The sequence below is a fragment of the Sycon ciliatum genome, chromosome 4 (assembly GCF_964019385.1).
Source record: "Sycon ciliatum chromosome 4, ocSycCili1.1, whole genome shotgun sequence".
Taxonomy (NCBI): Eukaryota; Metazoa; Porifera; class Calcarea; order Leucosolenida; family Sycettidae; genus Sycon; species Sycon ciliatum.
Window position 1 is genome coordinate 27,419,326 of NC_088646.1, and position 13,151 is coordinate 27,432,476.

Genomic DNA, 13,151 nt, shown 5'->3' on the forward strand with positions numbered 1-13,151 from the left:
CAGCCTGCCGCGTACTGCAGTGTAGACCTAGTGTTTGTAGTGTAGCGACTACTGCTGGCAGTGCTGCCGCAACGGTGTTGTCTGATAGTGATCGAGTTCTTTCCAAGTCAAGTCAGAATGTAGCAGTAGAGAGGCAGTTTATGATCTTGCAGCCATCTAGAGTGGAGTCGAGTCGTGGCTTGCCCACGACAGCCTACTGGGCTGCTGCTGCGCTGGGAGGTCGAAGGCGAAAGCCTTCCCCGTTGTTCATAGACGTTCATCTCTCCGTTGGCGTTCGAGTGGTGGATTTTCATGGTGACTTGACAACTAGCCTAGTGTGCAGAGCGTGTGTGAAGAATGATTTCGGACTTGGAGAATATCGTGGCCAACACCATGCTGGTGACGGTCAGAAATGGTGAAGGTATGACTGGATGCTTATACGAATTCCAATCATGTCGCTTGTTTCTAGTATCCTATCATTTCCTTTATTTTTACTGCGTGGAAATGCTTCTCGGATCCAGAGAGGGAGAGGTATCTGACTACGATGAGTCTGAATTCGTGTTGCGTGCATGGGTGTATAGGCCTATGTGTGTGTTCAAAAGCAGAAGTGCTCGATCTTGTGTGTTGCTGTATCCCATTCCATCGTGAGGAGGTTCGTGTCCTGTTGCTGCCGGTTGAATTCTGTCGCGAACTTCTCTTTCTTTTTCGCTTTTCTCATTCATTTGCTGCCAGGTTTCCCGTCACAAGAAATGTTAGTTGTAATTTGTGTCATTTTTCACCTGCCCGCAGGCGACGGCGATGGAAAGCGGAGAGGAAAAAGCAAGAACTGGCGCAAATACATCCCAATGCCGAATATTGCCAAATGCTCCACTCTGCGCGAGGAATTGGGTCAGTGCTGTGAACACAATTATTGTGTCACTTTTAGTCTTTAGTCCCTATTGTTAGGGTGAACGTGTGCGTTTTCTTGGTAATTATTTTTCTTCTTTGAAGATGTCTCACCCAGAAACTGTCTTATCTCCAGTAATCTCCACTGCTGGCTGCGCAATACTCCTGTTTGCATTTGCGAATACTTACCCGGTATCTAGATCTGAAGTGGTCGGCGGGCGATGGTATGAATGGGTGCTTCTCCGATGACGGTGCTCGTAATGCTATTTTGCGATTTCCAATTATTTGTCGTTCCAGATATCGATTTCAACTATCTTTTCGATCATCAGCCGATTGGCAAGGAGCTATTCGAACGATTCTGCCAGAATGCATCCAGTAGTGCCGCGGCGCGGAACTCTCTATGCTTTCTCAACAAAGTCGTAAGGAATTGTTGTAGCTGCCTCTTGTATTGTGTTGTGTACGATTCAGTCTTGTTCGGATGCATGATGTCCAGTTACTTCGTGTAATGGTTCACTAATAGCACTGCTTTTCGACTTTCGTGGGTAAGCAGTGAGCGTTCATGTACTGGTTTGGTTTGCCAAAATAATTTCGAGGCAATGTTCCATCTCAAGCGGCTCGTGGCATGTTTGTCCAATAGAATTCTGGTGACATCTGGCAGATTGCACCTTTGGGTGTTTTTGTTTTTGTGTGTTTGACTGCAGGCAGTATTTAGTGTCGCTGTAGCTGAAAAGCGTCATGCTTTGGCCGAGGAAATCGTCACACGCTGTCTCGTCGACACCGAGGTTTGTAATGGTGGAGAACGATTTGGCTGTTTTCTTGTTCCGCAACTATTGCTTCTGAGCACCGCGGCGACTGTTTTGTTTTGGGCAGGTGTTGTGAGTGAATATGCTGGAAGCCCGGCGCAGTAGGCCCGGCCTGCTGGCAGATCTATGACCAAAGCTTCATGCCTGCTGGATACGTTGTTCCCACTTCAAACAGTGGTGTGTTCGGTAGTCTACATCTTGACGTAACGATCCATTCTGTTATGCCTGTCTTGGAAGTGGGGTCGAGAGGTCAACCGCTGCCACCCTGCTGTAATCGTTCAGCGCCCCTCTGTAGCTGTGTAAACCTAGAATTTGAGTACAATGTTCCAGTACAATCTGCAATTTGTAGTGGTTGTAAAGTAAGTTAGTTGAATGCAGTAGTTGTTGTGCAACTGCTGGCATGATAATTATGGTTCATTCAACTATTTCAACCCGGGGATATTATGGGGCTCTGCTACCAATGCCAATCCAGCCGGCGTGAACTCCAATGCTGTGTCAAGCTGTAAAGGGCTATGTGTCATGGAAAGCATTCAATTGTGATCTTGGTGGATCAAGCTAGTAATGGCTTACTTGTGATGGCGCAAGGGAGTTATTGATGGAATGGTGGTACCCAAGTACAGTGCAGGCTGGTCACTGGCAGTGCAAACATGAATGGATACTATGCATAGAACATGGCTGCGTCCTTTTTTTGTGGGGCAACTTGTCCCATAATTATTTTAGCTGGTGTAACCAACTGGCTGAAGTGGACATGCCCCCCCCCCCCCCCTGCAAGATCGAATGGCGGGAAGACTATGCATAGGTTCCAATCGTCTGTCCCTGTCCCATACATCTTACCGATGGAACTGAAAATTGTAAAAACCGTAAGACTGTCCAAGAAGTTGGTGCGACCAAGGTGATAGGAATACCTTTTAGGTGTGTGTGTGGGGGGGGGGGGGGGGTATTTGAGGTACAGATGGGTGTGCAAGTGTTTTCTTCGGCCGATACTTTCACAAGGCCTGGGAAACAATAAAATCAATGTTGAATGCTCTTCAGCTTGTTGGGGACATGTAGCATTGTCAAGCAGCTGATGTGAATATCTTTCTGCAAATATTTGTGATACGATGTGTCTTCCGCCTGCCAACACGAGGCTTGTTGCGTCCTTTTCCGAAAATCCTGATGGTGCAAAACTGGCCTTGCAACAAGCCCTTAGTGATGCAAGGGTGTTGGAAGGTATTTTAGGATTTGTATGGTCATCCATCTGAAGCCCCCCCCCCCCCCCCCCCCCATGGGCGCGCTCCCCTGAAGATCTAGAGGCAAAAGCATTTCCTTATTACTATTAGCGGGTACGTAAGGCAAAACAATGGCATGCGTAGTAACTGTGGCGTGTCCAGTGCCCCCTGCACCTCTCCCTGTCTTTGTGTTGCGCATGACCCTCGCCTGCGGATATGCACATGACTATACAGCCGGGCATGCAATGTATATGCATGCACTAAGCAGTTTGGCCACATGTCGAACTCCTCTCTGGCAAGAATTGCATATCACCTGGCATTAGAGACAACATTGTGCCTGCTATGGTGAGACACTATGTCAGCCCTGCCATTCTTTCACTGCTTGGACATCTGTCTGAACAAATTCTACTGGGGGTCCTTCTCTGGGTTCTGTGCATACTGTTTGTATCACTTGTGTTGCAAGTTCTTGTATTAAATGTTGAGTTTTTTACTACATTGTAACTGTCTGGTCTGGGCATGCAGTGAAACCCCTGGATTGGCTGGAATGGGCACCAGAAACAGAACCTCTTCCATTGTTGTTTTGGACTGGGGTTGCAATGTCTATGGTACTAGTTGAGTGGGTATGTGTGTCAGGATAAGAGAGGAAGCCAACTCTAGGGCAGGCGCTCAAGTGGCCTCAAAGTTATGTGTTATTTGTTGTGTCATGCCCTGCTGGCAACTTACGTAAGAGAGTTAGGAGAGGGTTTCAGGCGGGGAAATACTCCATAGTACTTCAGAACTATCTTTAGTCCAGGCTTGTTTTGCATAGTTTTGCCCATGATGTGTGCACTTGAAACAACAAAACTAGGCGTGAAACGATTATACCGAATCCTGGAAATAGAAATTGCTACAAGCTTACGGATCGATTATTCGTAAAGTTTCGATTTCTCGATTATGCGTACAGTATACATGGTTTACACATATGATTGTAGATCGACCGATGTGCGAGAAAAAATTCTCTTCTCAACAGGATCATTTTTTTAATTCTACATTTTTGCATGTTTCAGCTTCTCGTACTGCTTTTTATCTGTGGAAGAGAATAATCGAAAAATAACCGATAACCGACCGATAAAGGTTTACTGTAAAACCGGAAAGTCCACCGACCAAAAAGTTTAACGTTTTTGTAATTTTGGCATAATAACGTTCAGAAAGTTTAACGATAGCTACCTGACCACCCATCTGTATGCGCATCTTTACACAGACATCTCGTGATAACGTTTCTTCCAATAACGAAAAAAAATTGGTCGTTAAAACGTTAGACTTTGTGACTCGTTAGACTTTCCGGTTTTACAGTAGGTTATTCGGTAGTCAAAAAGTGTAATCGTTTCACCCCTAAACAAAACCTGTAGTGAGTATAGTGGTGTAAGCTATGTTTATGAGTGGTAGTTCAAAGAACATGTGAAACCTGATTTCGAAGCTCACCCCTGAGACCGTTCTATCACGGTCTCTGAACACAGGTGATTTCTGAGCCAGGCTGACCATCGCACATTCCAAAATTTCAGGGCTAGTGTAGTGGTTTTACAGACCAGGTTTTACCTGTGTATAGCGTGGCATTTTTCACTAAACTATGTCCAGCCATCTGGGAATGGATTTCTTTGATGCATCATTGCACCAGGCAATGATTACGAGGACCCCCCCCCCCCCCCCGCACATACATACATGTGTGTTCAATCCCCCTGTACACACCCTATGCAAGGGTGTTGGAAGGTATTTTAGGATTTGTATGGTCATCCATCTGAAGCCCCCCCCCCCCCCCCCCCCCCATGGGCGCGCTCCCCTGAAGATCTAGAGGCAAAAGCATTTCCTTATTACTATTAGCGGGTACGTAAGGCAAAACAATGGCATGCGTAGTAACTGTGGCGTGTCCAGTGCCCCCTGCACCTCTCCCTGTCTTTGTGTTGCGCATGACCCTCGCCTGCGGATATGCACATGACTATACAGCCGGGCATGCAATGTATATGCATGCACTAAGCAGTTTGGCCACATGTCGAACTCCTCTCTGGCAAGAATTGCATATCACCTGGCATTAGAGACAACATTGTGCCTGCTATGGTGAGACACTATGTCAGCCCTGCCATTCTTTCACTGCTTGGACATCTGTCTGAACAAATTCTACTGGGGGTCCTTCTCTGGGTTCTGTGCATACTGTTTGTATCACTTGTGTTGCAAGTTCTTGTATTAAATGTTGAGTTTTTTACTACATTGTAACTGTCTGGTCTGGGCATGCAGTGAAACCCCTGGATTGGCTGGAATGGGCACCAGAAACAGAACCTCTTCCATTGTTGTTTTGGACTGGGGTTGCAATGTCTATGGTACTAGTTGAGTGGGTATGTGTGTCAGGATAAGAGAGGAAGCCAACTCTAGGGCAGGCGCTCAAGTGGCCTCAAAGTTATGTGTTATTTGTTGTGTCATGCCCTGCTGGCAACTTACGTAAGAGAGTTAGGAGAGGGTTTCAGGCGGGGAAATACTCCATAGTACTTCAGAACTATCTTTAGTCCAGGCTTGTTTTGCATAGTTTTGCCCATGATGTGTGCACTTGAAACAACAAAACTAGGCGTGAAACGATTATACCGAATCCTGGAAATAGAAATTGCTACAAGCTTACGGATCGATTATTCGTAAAGTTTCGATTTCTCGATTATGCGTACAGTATACATGGTTTACACATATGATTGTAGATCGACCGATGTGCGAGAAAAAATTCTCTTCTCAACAGGATCATTTTTTTAATTCTACATTTTTGCATGTTTCAGCTTCTCGTACTGCTTTTTATCTGTGGAAGAGAATAATCGAAAAATAACCGATAACCGACCGATAAAGGTTTACTGTAAAACCGGAAAGTCCACCGACCAAAAAGTTTAACGTTTTTGTAATTTTGGCATAATAACGTTCAGAAAGTTTAACGATAGCTACCTGACCACCCATCTGTATGCGCATCTTTACACAGACATCTCGTGATAACGTTTCTTCCAATAACGAAAAAAAATTGGTCGTTAAAACGTTAGACTTTGTGACTCGTTAGACTTTCCGGTTTTACAGTAGGTTATTCGGTAGTCAAAAAGTGTAATCGTTTCACCCCTAAACAAAACCTGTAGTGAGTATAGTGGTGTAAGCTATGTTTATGAGTGGTAGTTCAAAGAACATGTGAAACCTGATTTCGAAGCTCACCCCTGAGACCGTTCTATCACGGTCTCTGAACACAGGTGATTTCTGAGCCAGGCTGACCATCGCACATTCCAAAATTTCAGGGCTAGTGTAGTGGTTTTACAGACCAGGTTTTACCTGTGTATAGCGTGGCATTTTTCACTAAACTATGTCCAGCCATCTGGGAATGGATTTCTTTGATGCATCATTGCACCAGGCAATGATTACGAGGACCCCCCCCCCCCCCCCCGCACATACATACATGTGTGTTCAATCCCCCTGTACACGTAGATCCATGAACCTTTGTGTTCTTGTGACAAACTTTGCATGTCTTGTTTGGGTTGTCTGGTGAAGGCATTGCTGTTTGACATGTTGGATAGGCTTGTTTGGACACTGGTGTACTTCATGTTAGCACCTGCACAATCTTTCTATCCGTTGGTGCTGTGTGAGTGGGTGTGCATGCGCCCTTGCCTGCGTGTGTGTGTGTGTGTGTGTGTGTGTGTGCGCATGCGTTCGTTTTTGTTAGTGGTGGTGGTGCTAACACTGTTGCCTTTGCTGTTTTCTGTGTTTTTTGTGTGTCCCCGCACAGAGTAGACCTGCTGGTGTCACCGAGGAGCAAGTAACCAATTGCCAGGAGCGCTTGGCAGTACGGCCGACTCCGTCGAATTTCTTCGAAGAGTGCAACAAGTTAGTGATAGGGTGCTTGCTACTTCTGTGTGTTCGCAGTGCCTTATTTATTATTATTATTATTATTGTTATCGGCCTTTTCGCATTGACATCACCAAACAAGCTTGGCTAGTTTTCGCTTACGCCAAATGGAATGGAGAATGAGGAGCGAGCAGGGTGAATGAGGTGCTTATACGCATGCAACTGCAGAACAGGCAACGCAGAAAATATCGAAACAGTCCGAAAAAATACCCTTGAACTGTGAAATCTACATGACTGTAGATATGGTGTCCCTTTAGTATGCAGTGACCCTATGCTCAGTGAGCCCTGGAACAAGAAATCACCTGATTCGTGGTATGTGCCAGGTCAGCTGAGGACCAAGCCACTACTGCTGCCATACGGGAGGCCAAACATTCATTCTCTTCTCCACAGTTAGTCCAGAAGGTGTCTGCTCTGGGTGGTTCTAATGTGAAAGTGGGAAACTCATGCAAGAGGTGTAGACCAACACGCCGTACCTTTCTCACGTTCACCCACTTGAATGGTGTTTGTTTGGTTGGAAGCTGTCAAGTACTAGTAGATCGATGTCTGCACTGCCTCTCCTGTAACCAGTTTGGGTTACACTGTCTTTGCCAAGTGCTCTCTCTGCTGGATCATCTCTATACTGGTGTTGACTTGTGGGTTTTGAACTGACAGCATGTTGTCAAGAGCGTAACACCTTCTTTGACACTCAAAGTTCACCAGGGCTAGATCTTGCACGGTTGTGGGTGGGTTATTTTGTCACCTCAGCAGCGCAATGTTATTGGGCACCTGGTATGAAAGTGGTGTCAATACACAGTAAAACCTGTCAAGGCGACCACTCGGATAAGCCGGCCACCTGTCCTAGAAGACTCCCATTGAAGCCAGGATCAAGGGATGCTATTTCCAGTCAAATGACCCTTGATAAGGAGACCACCTGGTAACAGGGACCACATTCCGAAGGTCCCTTGAGCGGTCGTCTTAGACAGGTTTCACTGTAATGTCTTATCTGGCTTGGCACGTGATCACTGCATTACTTGCGGCTTGCTTGTGTTTCCCCATGCAGAGCAATCCGTGAGCAGCTGTCTGGTGATATCTACTCCCAGTTCAAGGAGAGTCTGTACTACGATCGTTACCTTCAGTTCAAATGGGTGGAAAGGTGAGTTGGGGCATATAGAGGCTATGCGAATGATATCATGGCAGTGAGTCAGAGGAGCCGCTGATGGGCGCTATGTATACAGCGTGAGCCAGCGGAATCGCATATGGCCGCTGTGTGTGCAGCGTGAGTCGCTATTGCATCGCGTTGCCGTGACTTTGTCAAAGCATCTCCACTGGTGACGCCATCACGTAACCTCTACAGCTCTGAACTGTCTTGCTGGTCCTACTCTGAACGGCCGCAGGGTCAGGCATGCTGCGACTGCTCACGTTTTGACTCCGAGTTTCTTGCATTGTGCCAAACTCTGTAAACCTCCTTTGTGCCTTTTGAAATCTTTTCTCGTTTCTGCATAACATCATATCTACCGGTGTGGTATCTGTCCCGTGCTTTCCCAATGTAGGCAACCGCTTCACAAAAAGCTTTTTCGGGAATTTCGTGTCCTAGGGAAAGGCGGCTTTGGAGAGGTGAGTAGTGGACTGAGAATTGTTTATGCAATGCTAATAGGCATGGCACAGTGTGTAATTGCTCATGATATGAACGTATGCACAGTCTTGGTAGAGGAACTGTGAGGGTGAGAAGAACAGAACGGCAAGTGTCAGCACTCATCTTACATTCAAGATATTTGCCGTTTCCCAGCGGAGAAAAAACACATGCTTGCCGGGAACATGAAGTGTATTTCCAACATGTGTTTGAGCTCTCGTTTTTTTTTTAATCTTGCGGCTGCGCTGCCTTTTGTGGGGTTGCGCAGGTCTGCGCATGTCAGTGCAAGGCAACCGGCAAGATGTATGCCATGAAGAAACTGGAAAAGAAAAGAGTCAAGAAGAAGAAAAGCAACACAATGGCTCTAAACGAAAAGGAAATTCTTGAGCAACTATCGAGCCGCTTTATTGTAAGTAACCTGGTGCACATGAGAAGTTCTATATTGGCTGCTACATGGAATTGTTTTTATGCTGCTGTTCCACTGTCGTGATTTGTGATTTCATTCAGTGTGATGTGGCGGCCCTGCGGGACTCGGCTGAGTTGGTTTGCCAGGTGCATGTTGTTAAGAGAGCTCATAGCGCCTGTCTCCCCAACGCATGACTTGGGAGGCTCTCAATTTCTGTACCAAGCATATCCTGTAACGTGATGGCACTTGAAGTGCTGCAACCTATCCCCGAACCGAGAATTGTCTTAGGATGCATGGATGCGTGTGTTTCTCTCACTTCTACCCGCCTGTCTGCCTGTCTGTCTGCCTGCCTGCCCGCCTGACTGTCTGCCTGCCTGCCTGGCGATGTTTGCAACCACACTTGTTGATATGGTGTTTGATTTTTAATACCCAGGTTTCACTGGCCTACGCGTGTGAGACAAAGAAGGCGCTATGCATGGTGTTGACGCTGATGAACGGCGGCGATCTCAAGTATCACATACACACCATGGCGCACGCTAACGGTCGCACGGGCCTTGAGAGGGACCGGGCCATTTTCTACGCTGCCGAGATCTGCTGTGGACTGCAGCATATGCATGAGAAGAGCATTGTGTATAGGTGAGTAGGAGGCAACAAGCGGTTTCTGGTACAGGGACGCCCTGCCCCGAAAATGGGGTATTACGGTAAACGTGCGATGTGTACGTCTGGGTTCGAATCTCACTTTTTTGTAGGGGTGGAGTGTTATGCCCTGCCCTAAATCACTGTGCATTATGATGTCTAAAATATCGGAGCTCATAGTTTGCAGTATTTTGACCTGTATTTTCAATTTTTCTGATCATATTTCAAAACCTCCTTCTTGGAAACACCATACGTGGCCGAGTGCTGAGATGCTTGAACGGTTACAAGGGGTTTGTTGGAGAACACACCACTCCACCACGCCTGCTTACAGCCAGTGAGTTCACTCACAACACAACAGAGCTTCAAAGGAAAAGAGTTATTCTTCTAAAATCAAAAAAGAGAAACCCTCTACCATCACCACGAGTTGGAACTGACCTCGTGCCCGAGATCGAACGGAAGCTAGGCAATGCAAAAGTCGAGATGACCTACAATCGACACAGCGTGTATAGTAAATCTACGCGGCCGCACACATGGTACACATCAATGCGCCTACGCTTGAATCGAACCTACGCATGAATGCACTGATCACGCTATCAGCATTCAGCAACAGTTAAGCATACAAGCTTCCAGTAGCACACAAGCGATTCATAGGCAGTCGTTGCTTACTTTCACCGATGTCCAACATATGTCTTGTAATGCGGCAGATATACTGCAATACGAATAATTAATTCGAATCTAAATTGGTATGCATTTCATCGCAACGTTCAACAGGCAAAGGGGCTAAAATAGCGCCTAAACCCCAGATTTTTGGTTATTAACCCTTTAGGGCCCACAATTATTTCAAGAAATGCACTGCATACGCGAGCCCGGGTACTTATCTGGTCGTAACTTTGGTGTCCTTTGGCCGATTTTGGTGATCTTGGGCTTTCTGGAAAGCTCTTGGCCAGAGGAACACAGCGATAGTCAGCAATACATCACTCGATCCACAGAACCAGCGCCGCAGCGCGATACGGCGCTCCAAAGCCAGCATTGCGAGCGCCCAACTCAAATTCTCTGCCATTTCAACAAATTGCATCGCAGATCGCTCAATTTTTTTTTACTGGAGAGCTGAGAAACATGCCTTTGCGATGACGTGAACTATCTGTAGCTGCGTGGGCCGCGAGTCAGGGAAAACCCCTAAAAACGAGTTCAAAATGCACGCGCTCGAGTTGACTCTGCTGAGCGAATTTAGTTCGAGGCTCGTATCTTCGCTCTCCGAACTCGGATCGCTTTCGGGTTTTTTCGAGCCGATAGCTGAGACAATTCTAATGTCGATAGCCCTTTCGATTGTCCGATTTGGTCAAGGGACGGCCGAGTTACGCCAGGTTGCGCTTTGAAAAGTATGCACTCTACACTGGTACGGATATATCCGTACTATGGGCCTCAAAGGGTTAAATATTGCAAAGAAGTCTTGATAAAATTTAATAGGATATTGATCTCGACTTTGGTCTTTATGGGAAATACAGACCTCGTCTCTGTCAATATCCTATACAATCATATTGACATGAAGTTGATTGTTCCAACTAGGAACACACGCTTCTTGCCGAACTTGACACTTGACTGACTCACAAGTGTCAAGTTCGGCAAGAAGCGTGTGTTCCTAGTTGGACCAATCAGCTTCATGACTATTACCGCCGAAGTCGCAACTTCTAAGTTCGAATCATATTGACACTACGCAGTATTCGAATTATCAGAATTCCACCTGTGTTGGAAAGAGACTCCTGTGGTAATTGAATATGTGCATGCATCTTGATTAGAATGGACTCGGACATTATAGCGTAACTTGTAGTAGTTCCTTGGTCCATTTCTTTTCTATAAATTTGTCTTGACTAGGATTCAAAAAGTCACCATTGCGTTTAATTTTCTTTTTTTCTTTTTTTTTGTACTTCAGGGACATGAAACCAGAAAATATTCTACTAGATGGTAACGGTGAGTGCCCTCTGCTGATGACTGTTTAATTAAAAAGTAATATTGCTGACATAGTTCCCATGATCAAAGCCGAACATTTTCATATGAAATGTTGTGTCAAGCCACTCCTGTGGAGTGTAGGCTGAACATTCATTTTCATGCAAACAAATACAAAACTGGAATATGGCAGTTTGCGTCGTCCATGTTGAAAATCATCTGGAGGTAGGATGTGAGAAATACAAGCAGCAGCAGTGATTTGCTGAAGGAATCCTGTCTTCAACTCCTGGAAACTGTCATGGAAGCTGATGTGGTGCAGCTACTAGCCGGAGCCTCGTGTTATGTTGATTGTCCTAATCTCGGTGTATCTCCCTTCTGCAGGTCATGTGCGCATCAGTGATCTGGGCCTTGCCATTCACCTACCGCCGGGCAAGGCAGCTCATGGTCGTGTCGGTACTGTCGGCTATATGGGTAGGTGTGTTCTCTTCCCCTTCAGCTTTCAAGCAATCTTCACCAACAGTTTGTCTCTGGACTATCTATTGCGCTGCAATGTGTCTTGTGTACCGATCTGGGGTATTTTTGCTGAGGCAAGTTTCTATGCCCTTGCTCTTTGCCTTTGTCTCATGTTGTTGGTGCTGTTTTCTTTTCTTCACCGTGTTGTGTGTTGCTGCTCTTCTTGCTCTGTTTGCCCGCAGCACCTGAAGTAATAAAGGGCGAGCGGTATCGCTACGCTATTGACTGGTGGGGCCTAGGTTGTCTGGTATATGAGATGTTCCAAGGACAGGTATGCACGCGAATGGTTGACTTTACCCTCATCTTATCTCCTACGTCCTGTAGTGATGTTGTTGTTGTAGCTTTTAGGAATGTCCCTATACTGCGTCCTGTTCGCTTCAGTGCGGAATGATGTCACAATGTACATGTACCCTAGAGTACCGCTGTCCCACGCCCACTTGACAATCCACCACCCAGAGGATGTTGAGGCTATGAAGCCAACAGTCAACACTGCACCTGCAGTATACCAGTAGGAGACCGGGATGCTGCACAATAGTATGAACTGAGTGCAACCTCCGAGCTCTGTACGGGATTTGCGGCGTGAAGCAGAAGATGAATACTCCTGCTCGGCACTGCCTTCTGCACATACATGTACACCGCAGGCAGATGTATCAAATGCCCCCTCCCTCCCCGCCATATCACTGTCCTCAATTATACAACTCATTTTTCGTGAAAATATTGACGTCATATGCCATATCTATGGCCTTTCCCATCAAAATGTATATGATTTGGAGATACGGACATTTCAAAGTTACGGGCCGTGCCCGGTCCCGGACTGCCCGGAAAAACGAGCTTTGAGTGTAGTAAAACAAGGGAACGGAGAGACGCACAAAAACGAAGTCCCAATCAATTTCGGGCTACAGGATGGGGATGACGATGATGATGATGATGATGATGATGATTTTTGATGATGATGAAGCCACTTCTTTGGGCAAACAAAACACAATTTCCCAAGATGAAGGAGTGGAACCCTACACAAATAATAGTTTAAATGAATCCAACGCAAAGATCGTTTTTCCATGAAATACAACAATTGAACACAATTACATGCTTAAAGGCATGAAAGCAACAAAACAGCAACAAAAGGGTAAGCGCCATACCAATCCCACATGCACAGTCAGGACACAGCACGATACTTAACAAACTAGACCTGACTCGGCCACGGCAATCGAGACATCATGAAAACATCTCGCCGGATGGTGGTACCGTGACCGAGCCCCACGTATGCACAACACAGC

At 46.2% G+C, this 13,151-nt stretch overlaps 1 protein-coding gene across 1 annotated transcript in view; it reads left to right on the forward strand.

Moving 5' to 3' along the window:
• Positions 1-13,151, forward strand: part of LOC135815392 (G protein-coupled receptor kinase 5-like) — a 30,611-nt gene continuing 17,460 nt past the window's right edge. The window contains exons 1-12 of the mRNA XM_065328682.1: positions 1-400; positions 769-867; positions 1,162-1,283; positions 1,566-1,646; positions 6,648-6,745; positions 7,806-7,898; positions 8,296-8,359; positions 8,644-8,784; positions 9,215-9,417; positions 11,348-11,385; positions 11,743-11,832; positions 12,057-12,145. Of these exons, the coding sequence (XP_065184754.1) occupies positions 337-400; positions 769-867; positions 1,162-1,283; positions 1,566-1,646; positions 6,648-6,745; positions 7,806-7,898; positions 8,296-8,359; positions 8,644-8,784; positions 9,215-9,417; positions 11,348-11,385; positions 11,743-11,832; positions 12,057-12,145 (1,182 nt within the window). The 5' untranslated portion in view covers positions 1-336. The remainder of the gene's footprint in view (positions 401-768; positions 868-1,161; positions 1,284-1,565; positions 1,647-6,647; positions 6,746-7,805; positions 7,899-8,295; positions 8,360-8,643; positions 8,785-9,214; positions 9,418-11,347; positions 11,386-11,742; positions 11,833-12,056; positions 12,146-13,151) is intronic.